General features: G+C 46.5%; 1 protein-coding gene across 1 annotated transcript in view; it reads right to left on the bottom strand.

Annotated features, from left to right (window-relative positions):
• Positions 1-19301, bottom strand: part of LOC139272557 (guanylate-binding protein 1-like) — a 93686-nt gene that overhangs the window by 17539 nt on the left and 56846 nt on the right. Inside the window, exon 9 of the mRNA XM_070888614.1 lies at positions 18277-18379. Within this exon, the coding sequence (XP_070744715.1) occupies positions 18277-18379 (103 nt within the window). The remainder of the gene's footprint in view (positions 1-18276; positions 18380-19301) is intronic.

The following is a 19301-nucleotide window of genomic DNA, read 5'->3' on the forward strand; positions in this document are numbered from 1 at the left end:
CTCCACACCACAGTACTTGAAAAATACCCCCAGTCTCTCCTTACACCAGGACTAGAAAAACTACCCCAGTCTCTCCACACACCAGTACTAGAAAAACATCACCAGTCTCTCCACACACAAGTACTAGAAAAATACTCCCAGTCTCTCCACACACCAGTACTAGAAAAACACCCCCAATCTCTCCACACACAAGTATTGGAAAAATACTCCCAGTCTCTCCACAGACCAGTACTAGAAAAACACCCCCAGTCTCTCCACACACCAGGACCAGAAAAATATTCCCAGTCTCTCCACACACCAGTGTTGGAAAAAAAAAACAAGTCTCTCCACACACCAGTAGTACAAAAACACCCGAAGTCTCTCCACACACCAGTACTAGAAAAACACTCCCACTCTCTCCACACACCAGTACGAGAAAAATACTCCCAATCTCTCCACACACCAGTACTAGATAAACACGCCCAGACTCTCCACATATCATTACTCGAAAAACATTCCCAGACTCTCCACACACCAGTACTAGAAAAATACTCCCAGTCTCTCCACACACCAGTACTAGAAAAACTACCCCAGTCTCTCCACACCACAGTACTTGAAAAATACCCCCAGTCTCTCCTTACACCAGGACTAGAAAAACTACCCCAGTCTCTCCACACACCAGTACTAGAAAAACATCCCCAGTCTCTCCACACACCAGTACTAGAAAAACACCCCCAATCTCTCCACACACCAGTATTGGAAAAATACTCCCAGTCTCACCAAGAACCAGTACTCGAAAAACACCCCCAGTCTCTCCACACACCAGTACTAGAAAAATACTCCAAGTCTCTCCACACACCAGTACTCCAAAAACTCCCCCAGTCTCTCCACACACCAGTACTAGAAAAACACTCCCAGTCTCTCCACACAACAGTGCGAGTAAAAGACCCCAAGTCTCTCCGCACACCAGTACTACAAAAACAGCCGAAGTCTCTCCACACACCAATACTAGAAAAACACTCCCACTCTCTCCACACACCAGGACTAGAAAAATACTCCCACTCTCTCCACACACCAGGACTAGAAAAATACTCCCAGTCTCTCCACACACCAGTACTAGAAAAACATCCCCAGTCTCTCCACACAATAGTACGAGAAAAAAATCCCCAGTCTCTCCACACACCAGTATAGAAAAATACTCCCAGTCTCTCCACATACCAGTACTAGAAAAATACTCCCAGTCTCTAAACATACCAGCACTACAAAAACACCCCCAGTCTCTCCACACACCAGTACCAGAAAAATACTCCCAGTCTCTCCACAGACCAGTCCTAGTAAAACACCCCCGTCTCTCCACACACCAGTCCTGGAAAAATACTCCCAGTCTCTCCACACACCAATACTAGAAAAATACACCCAGTCTCTCCACACACCAGTGCTAGAAAAACACTCCCAGTCTCTCCACACACCAGTGCGAGAAAAATACTCCCAGTCTCTCCACACACCAGTACTACAAAAACACCCCAGTCTCTCCACATATCAGTACTAGAAAAATACTCCCAGTCTCTCCACACACCAGTACGAGAAAAACACTCCCAGTCTCTCCACACACCAGTACTAGAAAAATGCTCCCAGTCTCTCCACACACCAGTGCTAGAAAAACACTCCCAGTCTCTCCACACACCAGTACTAGAAAAATACTCCCACTCTCTCCACACACCAGTTCTACAAAAACACCGCCAGTCTCTCAACACACCAGTACTAGAAAAACATCCACAGTCACTCCACAGACCAGTACTAGAAAAATACTCCCAGTCTCTCCACACACCAGGACTAGAAAAACACCCCCAGTCTCTCCACACACCAGTACTAGAAAAATACTCCCAGTCTCTCCACACACCAGTATTAGAAAAATACTCCCACTCTCTCCACACACCAGTTCTACAAAAACAACCCCAGTCTCTCCACACACCAGTACTCGAAAAACACTCCCAGTCTCTCCACACACCAGTACAATAAAAACACCCCCACTCCCTCCACATACCAGTACTAGAAAAACATCCCCAGTCTCTCCACACACTAGTACGAGAAAAATACTCCCACTCTTTCCACAGACCAGTACTAGAAAAACAGCCCCAGTCTCTCCACAGACCAGTACTAGAAAAATACTCCCAGTCTCTCCACAGACCAGTCTAAGAAAAACACCCCGAGTCTCTCCACACACCAGTACTAGAACAATACTCCCAGTCTCTCCACAGACCAGTCCTAGTAAAACACCCCCGTCTCTCCACAGACCAGTCCTGGAAAAATACTCCCAGTCTCTCCACACACCAGTACTAGAAAAATACTCCCAGTGTCTCCACACACCAGTCATAGAAAAACATCCCCAGTGTCTCCACAGACCAGTACTAGAAAAATACTCCCAGTCTCTCCACACACCAGTACTAGAAAAACACCCCAGTCTCTCCACACATCAGTCCTAGAAAAATACTCCCAGTCTCTCCACAGACCAGAACAAGAAAAACACTCCCAGTCTCTCCACACACCAGTGCTAGAAAAACATTCCCAGTCTCTCCACACACCAGTACGAGAAAAATACTCCCAGTCTCTCCACACACCAGTACTACAAAATCACACCCAGTCTCTCCACACACCAGTACGAGAAAAACACTCCCAGTCTCTCCACACACCAGTACTACAAAAACACCCCCAGTCTCTCAACACACCAGTACTAGAAAAACATCCACAGTCTCTCCACAAACCAGTACTAGAAAAACACCCCCAGTCTCTCCACACACCAGTGCTAGAAAAATACTCCCAGTCTCTCCACACATCAGTACTAGAAAAATACTCCCACTCTCTCCACACACCAGTTCTACAAAAACAACCCCAGTCTCTCCACACACCAGTACTCGAAAAACACTCACAGTCTCTCCACACACCAGTACAATAAAAACACCCACAGTCTCTCCACATACCAGTACTAGAAAAACATCCCCAGTCTCTCCACACATTAGTACTAGAAAAATACTCCCACTCTTTCCACAGACCAGTACTAGAAAAACACCCCCAGTCTCTCCACAGACCAGTACTAGAAAAATACTCCCAGTCTCTCCACAGACCAGTACAAGAAAAACACCCCCAGTCTCTCCACACACCAGTACTAGAACAATACTCCCAGTCTCTCCACAGACCAGTCCTAGAAAAACACCACAGTCTCTCCACACACCAGTCCTAGAAAAATACTCCCAGTCTCTCCACACACCAGTACTCGAAAAATACTCCCAGTCTCTCCACACACCAGTACTAGAAAAACACCCCCAGTCTCTCCAAACACCTGTACTAGAAAAATACTCCCAGTCTCTCCACACACCAGTACTAGAAAAACATCCACAGTCTCTCCACACACCAGTACTAGAAAAACACCCCCAGTCTCTCCACACACCAGTGCTAGAAAAATACTCCCAGTCTCTCCACACACCAGTACTAGAAAAATACTCCCACTCTCTCCACACACCAGTTCTACAAAAACAACCCCAGTCTCTCCACACACCAGTACTCGAAAAACACTCCCAGTCTCTCCACACACCAGTACAATAAAAACACCCCCAGTCCCTCCACATACCAGTACTAGAAAAACATCCCCAGTCTCTCCACACACTAGTACGAGAAAAATACTCCCACTCTTTCCACAGACCAGTACTAGAAAAACACCCCCAGTCTCTCCACAGACCAGTACTAGAAAAATACTCCCAGTCTCTCCACAGACCAGTACAAGAAAAACACCCCCAGTCTCTCCACACACCAGTACTAGAACAATACTCCCAGTCTCTCCACAGACCAGTCCTAGTAAAACACCCCCATCTCTCCACACACCAGTCCTAGAAAAATACTCCCAGTCTCTCCACACACCAGTACTTGAAAAATACTCCCAGTCTCTCCACACACCAGTGCTAGAAAAACACTCCCAGTCTCTCCACACACCAGTATGAGAAAAATACACCCAGTCTCTCCACAGACCAGAACTAGAAACCCCCCCCATTCTCTCCACACACCAGTACTAGAAAAATACTCCCAGTCTCTCCACACACCAGTACTAGAAAAATACTCCCAGTCTCTCCACACACCAGTACTAGAAAAATACTCCCAGTCTCTCCACACACCAGTACTAGAAAAACATCCACAGTCTCTCCACACACCAGTACTAGAAAAACACCCCCAGTCTCTCCACACACCAGTGCTAGAAAAATACTCCCAGTCTCTCCACACACCAGTACTAGAAAAATACTCCCACTCTCTCCACACACCAGTTCTACAAAAACAACCCCAGTCTCTCCACACACCAGTACTCGAAAAACACTCCCAGTCTCTCCACACACCAGTACAATAAAAACACCCCCAGTCCCTCCACATACCAGTACTAGAAAAACATCCCCAGTCTCTCCACACACTAGTACGAGAAAAATACTCCCACTCTTTCCACAGACCAGTACTAGAAAAACACCCCCAGTCTCTCCACAGACCAGTACTAGAAAAATACTCCCAGTCTCTCCACAGACCAGTACAAGAAAAACACCCCCAGTCTCTCCACACACCAGTACTAGAACAATACTCCCAGTCTCTCCACAGACCAGTCCTAGTAAAACACCCCCGTCTCTCCACACACCAGTACTAGAAAAATACTCCCAGTCTCTCCACACACCAGTACTAGAAAAATACTCCCAGTCTCTCCACACACCAGTACTAGAAAAATACTCCCAATCTCTCCACACACCAGTCATAGAAAAACATCCCCAGTCTCTCCACACACCAGTACGAGAAAAACACTCCCAGTCTCTCCACACACCAGTACTACAAAAACACCCCCAGTCTCTCAACACACCAGTGCTAGAAAAACATCCACAGTCTCTCCACAAACCAGTACTAGAAAAACACCCCCAGACTCTCCACACACCAGTGCTAGAAAAATACTCCCAGTCTCTCCACACATCAGTACTAGAAAAATACTCCCACTCTCTCCACACACCAGTTCTACAAAAACACCGCCAGTCTCTCAACACACCAGTACTAGAAAAACATCCACAGTCTCTCCACAAACCAGTACCAAAAAAACACCCCCAGTCTCTCCACACACCAGTACTAGAAAAACACCCCCAGTCTCTCCACACACCAGTGCTAGAAAAATACTCCCAGTCTCTCCACACACCAGTACTAGAAAAATACTCCCACTCTCTCCACACACCAGTTCTACAAAAACAACCCCAGTCTCTCCACACACCAGTACTCGAAAAACACTCCCAGTCTCTCCACACACCAGTACAATAAAAACACCCCCAGTCCCTCCACATACCAGTACTAGAAAAACATCCCCAGTCTCTCCACACACTAGTACGAGAAAAATACTCCCACTCTTTCCACATACCAGTACGAGAAAAACATCCCCAGTCTCTCCACACACTAGTACGAGAAAAATACTCCCACTCTTTCCACAGACCAGTACTAGAAAAACACCCCCAGTCTCTCCACAGACAAGTACTAGAAAAATACTCCCAATCTCTCCACACACCAGTACTAGAAAAACACTCCCAGTCTCTCCACACACCAGTACGAGAAAAATACTCCCAGTCTCCCCACACACCAGTACTCCAAAAACACCTCCAGTCTCTCAACACACCAGTACTAGAAAAACATCCACAGTCACTCCACAGACCAGTACTAGAAAAATACTCCCAGTCTCTCCACACACCAGTACTCGAAAAACACCCCAGTCTCTCCACACATCAGTACTAGAAAAATACTCCCAGTCTCTCCACACACAAGTACGAGAAAAATACTCCCAGTCTCTCCACACACCAGTACTACAAAATCACACCCAGTCTCTCCACACACCAGTACGAGAAAAACACTCCCAGTCTCTCCACACACCAGTACTACAAAAACACCCCCAGTCTCTCAACACACCAGTACTAGAAAAACATCCACAGTCTCTCCACAAACCAGTACTAGAAAAACACCCCCAGTCTCTCCACACACCAGTGCTAGAAAAATACTCCCAGTCTCTCCACACATCAGTACTAGAAAAATACTCCCACTCTCTCCACACACCAGTTCTACAAAAACAACCCCAGTCTCTCCACACACCAGTACTCGAAAAACACTCACAGTCTCTCCACACACCAGTACAATAAAAACACCCACAGTCTCTCCACATACCAGTACTAGAAAAACATCCCCAGTCTCTCCACACATTAGTACTAGAAAAATACTCCCACTCTTTCCACAGACCAGTACTAGAAAAACACCCCCAGTCTCTCCAAAGACCAGTACTAGAAAAATACTCCCAGTCTCTCCACAGACCAGTACAAGAAAAACACCCCCAGTCTCTCCACACACCAGTACTAGAACAATACTCCCAGTCTCTCCACAGACCAGTCCTAGAAAAACACCCCAGTCTCTCCACACACCAGTCCTAGAAAAATACTCCCAGTCTCTCCACACACCAGTACTCGAAAAATACTCCCAGTCTCTCCACACACCAGTACTAGAAAAACACCCCCAGTCTCTCCACACACCAGTACTAGAAAAATACTCCCAGTCTCTCCACACACCAGTACTAGAAAAACATCCAGTCTCTCCACACCCCAGTACTAGAAAAATACCCCCAGTCTCTCCACACACCAGTGGTAGAAAAATACTCCCAGTCTCTCCACACACCAGTACTAGAAAAATACTCCCACTCTCTCCACACACCAGTTCTACAAAAACAACCCCAGTCTCTCCACACACCAGTACTCGAAAAACACTCCCAGTCTCTCCACACACCAGTACAATAAAAACACCCCCAGTCCCTCCACATACCAGTACTAGAAAAACATCCCCAGTCTCTCCACACACTAGTACGAGAAAAATACTCCCACTCTTTCCACAGACCAGTACTAGAAAAACACCCCCAGTCTCTCCACAGACCAGTACTAGAAAAATACTCCCAGTCTCTCCACAGACCAGTACAAGAAAAACACCCCCAGTCTCTCCACACACCAGTACTAGAACAATACTCCCAGTCTCTCCACAGACCAGTCCTAGTAAAACACCCCCGTCTCTCCACACACCAGTCCTAGAAAAATACTCCCAGTCTCTCCACACACCAGTACTTGAAAAATACTCCCAGTCTCTCCACACACCAGTGCTAGAAAAACACTCCCAGTCTCTCCACACACCAGTATGAGAAAAATACACCCAGTCTCTCCAAAGACCAGAACTAGAAACCCCCCCCATTCTCTCCACACACCAGTACTAGAAAAATACTCCCAGTCTCTCCACACACCAGTACTAGAAAAATACTCCCAGTCTCTCCACACACCAGTACTAGAAAAATACTCCCAGTCTCTCCACACACCAGTACTAGAAAAGCATCCACAGTCTCTCCATACACCAGTACTAGAAAAACACCCCGAGTCTCTCCACACACCAGTGCTAGAAAAATACTCCCAGTCTCTCCACACACCAGTACTAAAAAAATACTCCCACTCTCTCCACACACCAGTTCTACAAAAACAACCCCAGTCTCTCCACACACCAGTACTCGAAAAACACTCCCAGTCTCTCCACACACCAGTACAATAAAAACACCCCCAGTCCCTCCACATACCAGTACTAGAAAAACATCCCCAGTCTCTCCACACACTAGTACGAGAAAAATACTCCCACTCTTTCCACAGACCAGCACTAGAAAAACACCCCCAGTCTCTCCACAGACCAGTACTAGAAAAATACTCCCAGTCTCTCCACAGACCAGTACAAGAAAAACACCCCCAGTCTCTCCACACACCAGTACTAGAACAATACTCCCAGTCTCTCCACAGACCAGTCCTAGTAAAACACCCCCGTCTCTCCACACACCAGTCCTAGAAAAATACTCCCAGTCTCTCCACACACCAGTACTTGAAAAATACTCCCAGTCTCTCCACACACCAGTGCTAGAAAAACACTCCCAGTCTCTCCACACACCAGTATGAGAAAAATACACCCAGTCTCTCCACAGACCAGAACTAGAAACCCCCCCCATTCTCTCCACACACCAGTACTAGAAAAATACTCCCAGTCTCTCCACACACCAGTACTAGAAAAATACTCCCAGTCTCTCCACACACCAGTACTAGAAAAATACTCCCAATCTCTCCACACACCAGTCATAGAAAAAAATCCCCAGTCTCTCCACACACCAGTACGAGAAAAACACTCCCAGTCTCTCCACACACCAGTACTACAAAAACACCCCCAGTCTCTCAACACACCAGTGCTAGAAAAACATCCACAGTCTCTCCACAAACCAGTACTAGAAAAACACCCCCAGTCTCTCCACACACCAGTGCTAGAAAAATACTCCCAGTCTCTCCACACATCAGTACTAGAAAAATACTCCCACTCTCTCCACACACCAGTTCTACAAAAACACCGCCAGTCTCTCAACACACCAGTACTAGCAAAACATCCACAGTCTCTCCACAAACCAGTACTAGAAAAACACCCCCAGTCTCTCCACACACCAGTACTAGAAAAACACCCCCAGTCTCTCCACACACCAGTGCTAGAAAAATACTCCCAGTCTCTCCACACACCAGTACTAGAAAAATACTCCCACTCTCTCCACACACCAGTTCTACAAAAACAACCCCAGTCTCTCCACACACCAGTACTCGAAAAACACTCCCAGTCTCTCCACACACCAGTACAATAAAAACACCCCCAGTCCCTCCACATACCAGTACTAGAAAAACATCCCCAGTCTCTCCACACACTAGTACGAAAAAAATACTCCCACTCTTTCCACATACCAGTACTAGAAAAACATCCCCAGTCTCTCCACACACTAGTACGAGAAAAATACTCCCACTCTTTCCACAGACCAGTACTAGAAAAACACCCCCAGTCTCTCCACAGACCAGTACTAGAAAAATACTCCCAATCTCTCCACACACCAGTCATAGAAAAACATCCCCAGTCTCTCCACAGACCAGAACAAGAAAAATACTCCCAGTCTCTCCACACACCAGTACTAGAAAAACACCCCAGTCTCTCCACACATCAGTACTAGAAAAATACTCCCAGTCTCTCCACACACCAGTACGAGAAAAACACTCCCAGTCTCTCCACACACCAGTACTACAAAATCACCCCCAGTCTCTCCACACACCAGTACGAGAAAAACACTCCCAGTCTCTCCACACACCAGTACTACAAAAACACCCCCAGTCTCTCAACACACCAGTGCTAGAAAAGCATCGACAGTCTCTCCACAAACCAGTACTAGAAAAACACCCCCAGTCTCTCCACACACCAGTGCTAGAAAAATACTCCCAGTCTCTCCACACATCAGTACTAGAAAAATACTCCCACTCTCTCCACACACCAGTTCTACAAAAACACCGCCAGTCTCTCAACACACCAGTACTAGAAAAACATCCACAGTCTCTCCACAAACCAGTACTAGAAAAACACCCCCAGTCTCTCCACACACCAGTACTAGAAAAACACCCCCATTCTCTCCACACACCAGTGCTAGCAAAATACTCCCAGTCTCTCCACACACCAGTACTAGAAAAATACTCCCACTCTCTCCACACACCAGTTCTACAAAAACAACCCCAGTCTCTCCACACACCAGTACTCGAAAAACACTCGCAGTCTCTCCACACACCAGTACAATAAAAACACCCTCAGTCCCTCCACATACCAGTACTAGAAAAACATCCCCAGTCTCTCCACACACTAGTACGAGAAAAATACTCCCACTCTTTCCACAGACCAGTACTAGAAAAACACCCCCAGTCTCTCCACAGACCAGTACTAGAAAAATACTCCCAGTCTCTCCACAGACCAGTACAAGAAAAACACCCCCAGTCTCTCCACACACCAGTACTAGAACAATACTCCCAGTCTCTCCACAGACCAGTCCTAGTAAAACACCCCCGTCTCTCCACACACCAGTCCTAGAAAAATACTCCCAGTCTCTCCACACACCAGTACTTGAAAAATACTCCCAGTCTCTCCACACACCAGTGCTAGAAAAACACTCCCAGTCTCTCCACACACCAGTATGAGAAAAATACACCCAGTCTCTCCACAGACCAGAACTAGAAACCCCCCCCATTCTCTCCACACACCAGTACTAGAAAAATACTCCCAGTCTCTCCACACACCAGTACTAGAAAAATACTCCCAGTCTCTCCACACACCAGTACTAGAAAAATACTCCCAATCTCTCCACACACCAGTCATAGAAAAACATCCCCAGTCTCTCCACAGACCAGAACAAGAAAAACACTCCCAGTCTCTCCACACACCAGTACTAGAAAAACACTCCCAGTCTCTCCACACACCAGTACGAGAAAAATACTCCCAGTCTCTCCACACACCAGTACTACAAAAACACCTCCAGTCTCTCAACACACCAGTACTAGAAAAACATCGACAGTCACTCCACAGACCAGTACTAGAAAAATACTCCCAGTCTCTCCACACACCAGTACTAGAAAAACACCCCAGTCTCTCCACACATCAGTACTAGAAAAATACTCCCAGTCTCTCCACACACCAGTACGAGAAAAACACTCCCAGTCTCTCCACACACCAGTACTACAAAATCACCCCCAGTCTCTCCACACACCAGTACGAGAAAAACACTCCCAGTCTCTCCACACACCAGTACTACAAAAACACCCCCAGTCTCTCAACACACCAGTGCTAGAAAAACATCCACAGTCTCTCCACAAACCAGTACTAGAAAAACACCCCCAGTCTCTCCACACACCAGTGCTAGAAAAATACTCCCAGTCTCTCCACACATCAGTACTAGAAAAATACTCCCACTCTCTCCACACACCAGTTCTACAAAAACACCGCCAGTCTCTCAACACACCAGTACTAGAAAAACATCCACAGTCACTCCACAGACCAGTACTAGAAAAATACTCCCAGTCTCTCCACACACCAGGACTAGAAAAACACCCCCAGTCTCTCCACACACCAGTACTAGAAAAATACTCCCAGTCTCTCCACACACCAGTATTAGAAAAATACTCCCACTCTCTCCACACACCAGTTCTACAAAAACAACCCCAGTCTCTCCACACACCAGTACTCGAAAAATACTCCCAGTCTCTCCACAAACCAGTACAATAAAAACACCCCCACTCCCTCCACATACCAGTACTAGAAAAACATCCCCAGTCTCTCCACACACTAGTACTAGAAAAATACTCCCACTCTTTCCACAGACCAGTACTAGAAAAACAGCCCCAGTCTCTCCACAGACCAGTACTAGAAAAATACTCCCAGTCTCTCCACAGACCAGTACAAGAAAAACACCCCCAGTCTCTCCACACACCAGTACTAGAACAATACTCCCAGTCTCTCCACAGACCAGTCCTAGTAAAACACCCCCGTCTCTCCACACACCAGTCCAAGAAAAATACTCCCAGTCTCTCCACACACCAGTACTAGAAAAATACTCCCAGTGTCTCCACACACCAGTCATAGAAAAACAACCCCAGTGTCTCCACAGACCAGTACTAGAAAAATACTCCCAGTCTCTCCACACACCAGTACTAGAAAAACACCCCAGTCTCTCCACACATCAGTCCTAGAAAAATACTCCCAGTCTCTCCACAGACCAGAACAAGAAAAACACTCCCAGTCTCTCCACACACCAGTGCTAGAAAAACATTCCCAGTCTCTCCACACACCAGTACGAGAAAAATACTCCCAGTCTCTCCACACACCAGTACTACAAAATCTCCTCCAGTCTCTCCACACACCAGTACGAGAAAAACACTCCCAGTCTCTCCACACACCAGTACTACAAAAACACCCCCAGACTTTCCACACACCAGTACTAGAAAAACATCCACAGTCTCTCCACAAACCAGTACTAGAAAAACACCCCCAGTCTCTCCACACACCAGTGCTAGAAAAATACTCCCAGTCTCTCCACACATCAGTACTAGAAAAATACTCCCACTCTCTCCACACACCAGTTCTGCAAAGACAACCCCAGTCTCTCCACACACCAGTACTCGAAAAACACTCCCAGTCTCTCCACACAGCAGTACAATAAAATCACCCCCAGTCTCTCCACATACCAGTGCTAGAAAAACATCCCCAGTCTCTCCACACACTAGTACTAGAAAAATACTCCCACTCTTTCCACAGACCAGTGCTAGAAAAACACCCCCAGTCTCTCCACACACCAGTGCTAGAAAAATACTCCCAGTCTCTCCACACATCAGTACTAGAAAAATACTCCCACTCTCTCCACACACCAGTTCTACAAAAACACCGCCAGTCTCTCAACACACCAGTACTAGAAAAACATCCACAGTCACTCCACAGACCAGTACTAGAAAAATACTCCCAGTCTCTCCACACACCAGGACTAGAAAAACACCCCCAGTCTCTCCACACACCAGTACTAGAAAAATACTCCCAGTCTCTCCACACACCAGTATTAGAAAAATACTCCCACTCTCTCCACACACCAGTTCTACAAAAACAACCCCAGTCTCTCCACACACCAGTACTCGAAAAATACTCCCAGTCTCTCCACAAACCAGTACAATAAAAACACCCCCACTCCCTCCACATACCAGTACTAGAAAAACATCCCCAGTCTCTCCACACACTAGTACTAGAAAAATACTCCCACTCTTTCCACAGACCAGTACTAGAAAAACAGCCCCAGTCTCTCCACAGACCAGTACTAGAAAAATACTCCCAGTCTCTCCACAGACCAGTACAAGAAAAACACCCCCAGTCTCTCCACACACCAGTACTAGAACAATACTCCCAGTCTCTCCACAGACCAGTCCTAGTAAAACACCCCCGTCTCTCCACACACCAGTCCAAGAAAAATACTCCCAGTCTCTCCACACACCAGTACTAGAAAAATACTCCCAGTGTCTCCACACACCAGTCATAGAAAAACAACCCCAGTGTCTCCACAGACCAGTACTAGAAAAATACTCCCAGTCTCTCCACACACCAGTACTAGAAAAACACCCCAGTCTCTCCACACATCAGTCCTAGAAAAATACTCCCAGTCTCTCCACAGACCAGAACAAGAAAAACACTCCCAGTCTCTCCACACACCAGTGCTAGAAAAACATTCCCAGTCTCTCCACACACCAGTACGAGAAAAATACTCCCAGTCTCTCCACACACCAGTACTACAAAATCTCCTCCAGTCTCTCCACACACCAGTACGAGAAAAACACTCCCAGTCTCTCCACACACCAGTACTACAAAAACACCCCCAGACTTTCCACACACCAGTACTAGAAAAACATCCACAGTCTCTCCACAAACCAGTACTAGAAAAACACCCCCAGTCTCTCCACACACCAGTGCTAGAAAAATACTCCCAGTCTCTCCACACATCAGTACTAGAAAAATACTCCCACTCTCTCCACACACCAGTTCTGCAAAGACAACCCCAGTCTCTCCACACACCAGTACTCGAAAAACACTCCCAGTCTCTCCACACAGCAGTACAATAAAATCACCCCCAGTCTCTCCACATACCAGTGCTAGAAAAACATCCCCAGTCTCTCCACACACTAGTACTAGAAAAATACTCCCACTCTTTCCACAGACCAGTGCTAGAAAAACACCCCCAGTCTCTCCACAGACCAGTACTAGAAAAATACTCCCAGTCTCTCCACAGGCCAGTACAAGAAAAACACCCCCAGTCTCTCCACACACCAGTACTAGAACAATACTCCCAGTCTCTCCACAGACCAGTCCTAGAAAAACACCCCAGTCTCTCCACACACCAGTCCTAGAAAAATACTCCCAGTCTCTCCACACACCAGTACTCGAAAAATACTCCCAGTCTCTCCACACACCAGTGCTAGAAAAACACTCCCAGTCTCTCCACACACCAGTACGAGAAAATACTCCCAGTCTCTCCACACACCAGTACTACAAAAACACTACCAGTCTCTCAACACATCAGTACTAGAAAAATACTCCCAGTCTCTCCACACACCAGTACGAGAAAAACACTCCCAGTCTCTCCACACACCAGTACTAGAAAAATACTCCCAGTCTCTCCACACACCAGTGCTAGAAAAACACTCCCAGTCTCTCCACACACCAGTACGAGAAAAATACTCCCAGTCTCTCCACACACCAGTACTACAAAATCACCCCCAGTCTCTCCACACACCAGTACGAGAAAAACACTCCCAGTCTCTCCACACACCAGTACTAGAAAAATACTCCCAGTCTCTCCACACACCAGTGCTAGAAAAACACTCCCAGTCTCTCCACACACCAGTACGAGAAAAATACTCCCAGTCTCTCCACACACCAGTACTACAAAATCACCCCCAGTCTCTCCAAACACCAGTACGAGAAAAACACTCCCAGTCTCTCCACACACCAGTACTACAAAAACACCCCCAGTCTCTCAACACACCAGTACTAGAAAAACATCCACAGTCTCTCCACAAACCAGTACTAGAAAAACACCCCCAGTCTCTCCACACACCAGTGCTAGAAAAATACTCCCAGTCTCTCCACACATCAGTACTAGAAAAATACTCCCACTCTCTCCACACACAGTTCTACAAAAACACCGCCAGTCTCTCAACACACCAGTACTAGAAAAACATCCACAGTCACTCTACAGACCAGTACTAGAAAAATACTCCCAGTCTCTCCACACCAGGACTAGAAAAACACCCCCAGTCTCTCCACACACCAGTACTAGAAAAATACTCCCAGTCTCTCCACACACCAGTATTAGAAAAATACTCCCACTCTCTCCACACACCAGTTCTACAAAAACAACCCCAGTCTCTCCACACACCAGTACTCGAAAAACACTCCCAGTCTCTCCACACACCAGTACAATAAAAACACCCCCACTCCCTCCACATACCAGTACTAGAAAAACATCCGCAGTCTCTCCACACACTAGTACTAGAAAAATACTCCCACTCTTTCCACAGACCAGTACTAGAAAAACAGCCCCAGTCTCTCCACAGACCAGTACTAGAAAAATACTCCCAGTCTCTCCACAGACCAGTACAAGAAAAACACCCCCAGTCTCTCCACACACCAGTACTAGAACAATACTCCCAGTCTCTCCACAGACCAGTCCGAGTAAAACACCCCCGTCTCTCCACACACCAGTCCTAGAAAAATACTCCCAGTCTCACCACACACCAGTACTAGAAAAATACTCCCAGTGTCTCCACACACCAGTCATAGAAAAACATCCCCAGTGTCTCCACAGACCAGTACTAGAAAAATACTCCCAGTCTCTCCACACACCAGTACTAGAAAAACACCCCAATCTCTCCACACATCAGTCCTAGAAAAATACTCCCAGTCTCTCCACAGACAAGAACAAGAAAAACACTCCCAGTCTCTCCACACACCAGTGCTAGAAAAACATTCCCAGTCTCTCCACACACCAGTACGTGAAAAATACTCCCAGTCTCTCCACACACCAGTACTACAAAATCTCCCCCAGTCTCTCCACACACCAGTACGAGAAAAACACTCCCAGTCTCTCCACACACCAGTACTACAAAAACACCCCCAGTCTCTCAACACAGCAGAACTAGAAAAACATCCACAGTCTCTCCACAAACCAGTACTAGAAAAACACCCCCAGTCTCTCCACACACCAGTGCTAGAAAAACACTCCCAGTCTCTCCACACAGCAGTACAATAAAAACACCCCCAGTCTCTCCACATACCAGTACTAGAAAAACATCCCCAGTCTCTCCACACACTAGTACTAGAAAAATACTCCCACTCTTTCCACAGACCAGTACGAGAAAAACACCCCCAGTCTCTCCACAGACCAGTACTAGAAAAATACTCCCAGTCTCTCCACAGACCAGTACAAGAAAAACACCCCCAGTCTCTCCACACACCAGTACTAGAACAATACTCCCAGTCTCTCCACAGACCAGTCCTAGAAAAACACCCCAGTCTCTCCACACACCAGTCCTAGAAAAATACTCCCAGTCTCTCCACAGACCAGTACTCGAAAAATACTCCCAGTCTCTCCACACACCAGTGCTAGAAAAACACTCCCAGTCTCTCCACACACCAGTACGAGAAAAATACTCCCAGTCTCTCCACACACCAGTACTACAAAAACACCGCCAGTCTCTCAACACACCCTTACTAGAAAAACATCCACAGTCTCTCCACAGACCAGTACTAGAAAAATACTCCCAGTCTCTCCACACACCAGTACTAGAAAAACACCCCAGTCTCTCCACACATCAGTACTAGAAAAATACTCCCAGTCTCTCCACACACCAGTACTAGAAAAACACTCCCAGTCTCTCCACACACCAGTACTAGAAAAATACTCCCAGTCTCTCCACACACCAGTGCTAGAAAAACACTCCCAGTCTCTCCACACACCAGTACGAGAAAAACACTCCTAGTCTCTCCACACACCAGTACTACAAAATCACCCCCAGTCTCTCCAAACACCAGTACGAGAAAAACACTCCCAGTCTCTCCACACACCAGTACTACAAAAACACCCCCAGTCTCTCAACACACCAGTACTAGAAAAACATCCACAGTCTCTCCACAAACCAGTACTAGAAAAACACCCCCAGTCTCTCCACACACCAGTGCTAGATAAAGACTCCCAGTCTCTCCACACATCAGTACTAGAAAAATACTCCCACTCTCTCCACACACCAGTTCTACAAAAACAACCCCAGTCTCTCCACACACCAGTAGTCGAAAAACACTCACAGTCTCTCCACACAGCAGTACAATAAAAACACCCCCAGTCTCTCCACATACCAGTACTAGAAAAACATCCCCAGTCTCTCCACACACTAGTACGAGAAAAATACTCCCACTCTTTCCACAGACCAGTACTAGAAAAACACCCCCAGTCTCTCCACAGACCAGTACTAGAAAAATACTCCCAGTCTCTCCACAGACCAGTACAAGAAAAACACCCTCAGTCTCTCCACACACCAGTACTAGAACAATACTCCCAGTCTCTCCACAGACCAGTCCTAGAAAAACACCCCAGTCTCTCCACACACCAGTCCTAGAAAAATACTCCCAGTCTCTCCACACACCAGTACTCGAAAAATACTCCCAGTCTCTCCACACACCAGTACTAGAAAAACACCCCCAGTCTCTCCACACACCAGTACTAGAAAAATACTCCCAGTCTCTCCACACACCAGTACTAGAAAAACATCCACAGTCTCTCCACACACCAGTACTAGAAAAACACCCCCAGTCTCTCCACACACCAGTGCGAGAAAAATACTCCCAGTCTCTCCACACACCAGTACTAGAAAAATACTCCCACTCTCTCCACACACCAGTTCTACAAAAACAACCCCAGTCTCTCCACACACCAGTACTCGAAAAACACTCCCAGTCTCTCCACACACCAGTACAATAAAAACACCCCCAGTCCCTCCACATACCAGTACTAGAAAAACATCCCCAGTCTCTCCACACACTAGTACTAGAAAAATACTCCCACTCTTTCCACAGACCAGTACTAGAAAAACACCCCCAGTCTCTCCACAGACCAATACTAGAAAAATATTCCCAGTCTCTCCACAGACCAGTACAAGAAAAACACCCCCAGTCTCTCCACACACCAGTACTAGAACAATACTCCCAGTCTCTCCACAGACCAGTCCTAGTAAAACACCTCCGTCTCGCCACACACCAGTCCTAGAAAAATACTTCCAGTCTCTCCACACACCAGTACTTGAAAAATACTCCCAGTCTCTCCACACACCAGTACTAGAAAAACACCCCCAGTCTCTGCACACACCAGTACTAGAAAAATACTCCCAGTCTCTCCACACACCAGTACTAGAAAAACACCCCGAGTCTCTCCACTCCATGTGTCAGTGCAGTTGTTAACAATGCGCAGAGCATCCTATCATTGTGACTCCCTCAACCATCCTGTTCCAAACATCATTGAACTGAGTGTTCTTGTACATTTACTGAAGATGAGGCTGCTTCCAGGATATGCCTGAATGAACATATGCTTCCAAACCAAGAAGTAGCTCTGTGTCCACTTCTCCGCTAAGCTAGTCAGAGATTTATGGGTACATTTTGAGTCCAAGATAATTCTAATAGAAACAATGTTGGAGCACCATCTACCATTTATGTGATCTCCAATATATTTCATGAATTTTGGAGTCTCTAGGATTTGATGACTGTTAACCAGACCAACACTGCACTGAGAGACATGGATAATATCACAGAACTTACCCTTAATCTCTTTTTCTTTCTTTGTGAGACTTTTATCCAGCTGTAGGATAGATTGTGATTCATTCTGCTTTTCCTTCATAAATTCTTTCAAGATGAAATCAGACTGCAAAATAATCAATGATTTGTTGAGCCATAAGGTAGTGTTACTCACAATGAACATCATCTGAGAGTGAGGCGTTTCACACAGCTACAAGCAGCATAGTCTAGGTGGACTCAGCAGGGACTATGGCTCTGACCACCTCCAGGCTATAGTGCTGAAACCTCGCACTGGAACCAGTCATTCCCCTAGCCAAGCTGCCCCAGCGCAGCTATAACACTGGCATCTACCCAACAATGTGAAAGATTGAAATAGAAACAGAAAATGCAGGAAATACTCAGCAGGTCAGGCAATATCTGTGGAAAGAGAATCAGAGTTAATGTTTCACGTTCATGACCTTTCATCAGAAGTGGAAAGAGTTAGAGATGGAACAGGTTTTAAGAAAATGCAGAGGCAGGAAAAGGCGGGAGGGAGGGGAGGACAAAAGGGGAAGTTCTGTAATCGGGTGGAAGACAGGAGAGATTAAATAACAAAAGGGATGATGGTGCAAGGCAAAAGGAGATGGTAAAGGAACAAGTATAGAAACAAAAGAGGGATCTAGAAGGGGTGTAAATGGGAATAGCAGAAAAACTGGGCCAGTGGTTATGATCTGAAATTGTTAACTCAATGTTGAGTCCGGATGGCTGTAAAGTGCCTAATGGAAAGATGAGGTGCTGTTCCTCGAGCTTATATTGAGCTTCATTGGAACAGTGTAGGAGGCTGAGGACAGAGGTCAGAGTGGGAGTGGAGTGGAGAATTAAAGTGACAGGCGACTGGAATCTTGGGATCACACCTGTGGAATGAATGGAAGTGTTCTGCAAAGCGATCACCCAATCTGCGTTTAGTCTCCCCAATGTAAAGAAGACAACTTTTGTATCAAAGTGAAAGATTGACCAGGTGTGTCCTGTCTGCAAAAAACAGGACAAGTTTAACCCAGGCAATTACTGCC

This window comes from Pristiophorus japonicus, chromosome 9, assembly GCF_044704955.1.
Source record: "Pristiophorus japonicus isolate sPriJap1 chromosome 9, sPriJap1.hap1, whole genome shotgun sequence".
NCBI lineage: Eukaryota > Metazoa > Chordata > Chondrichthyes > Pristiophoridae > Pristiophorus > Pristiophorus japonicus.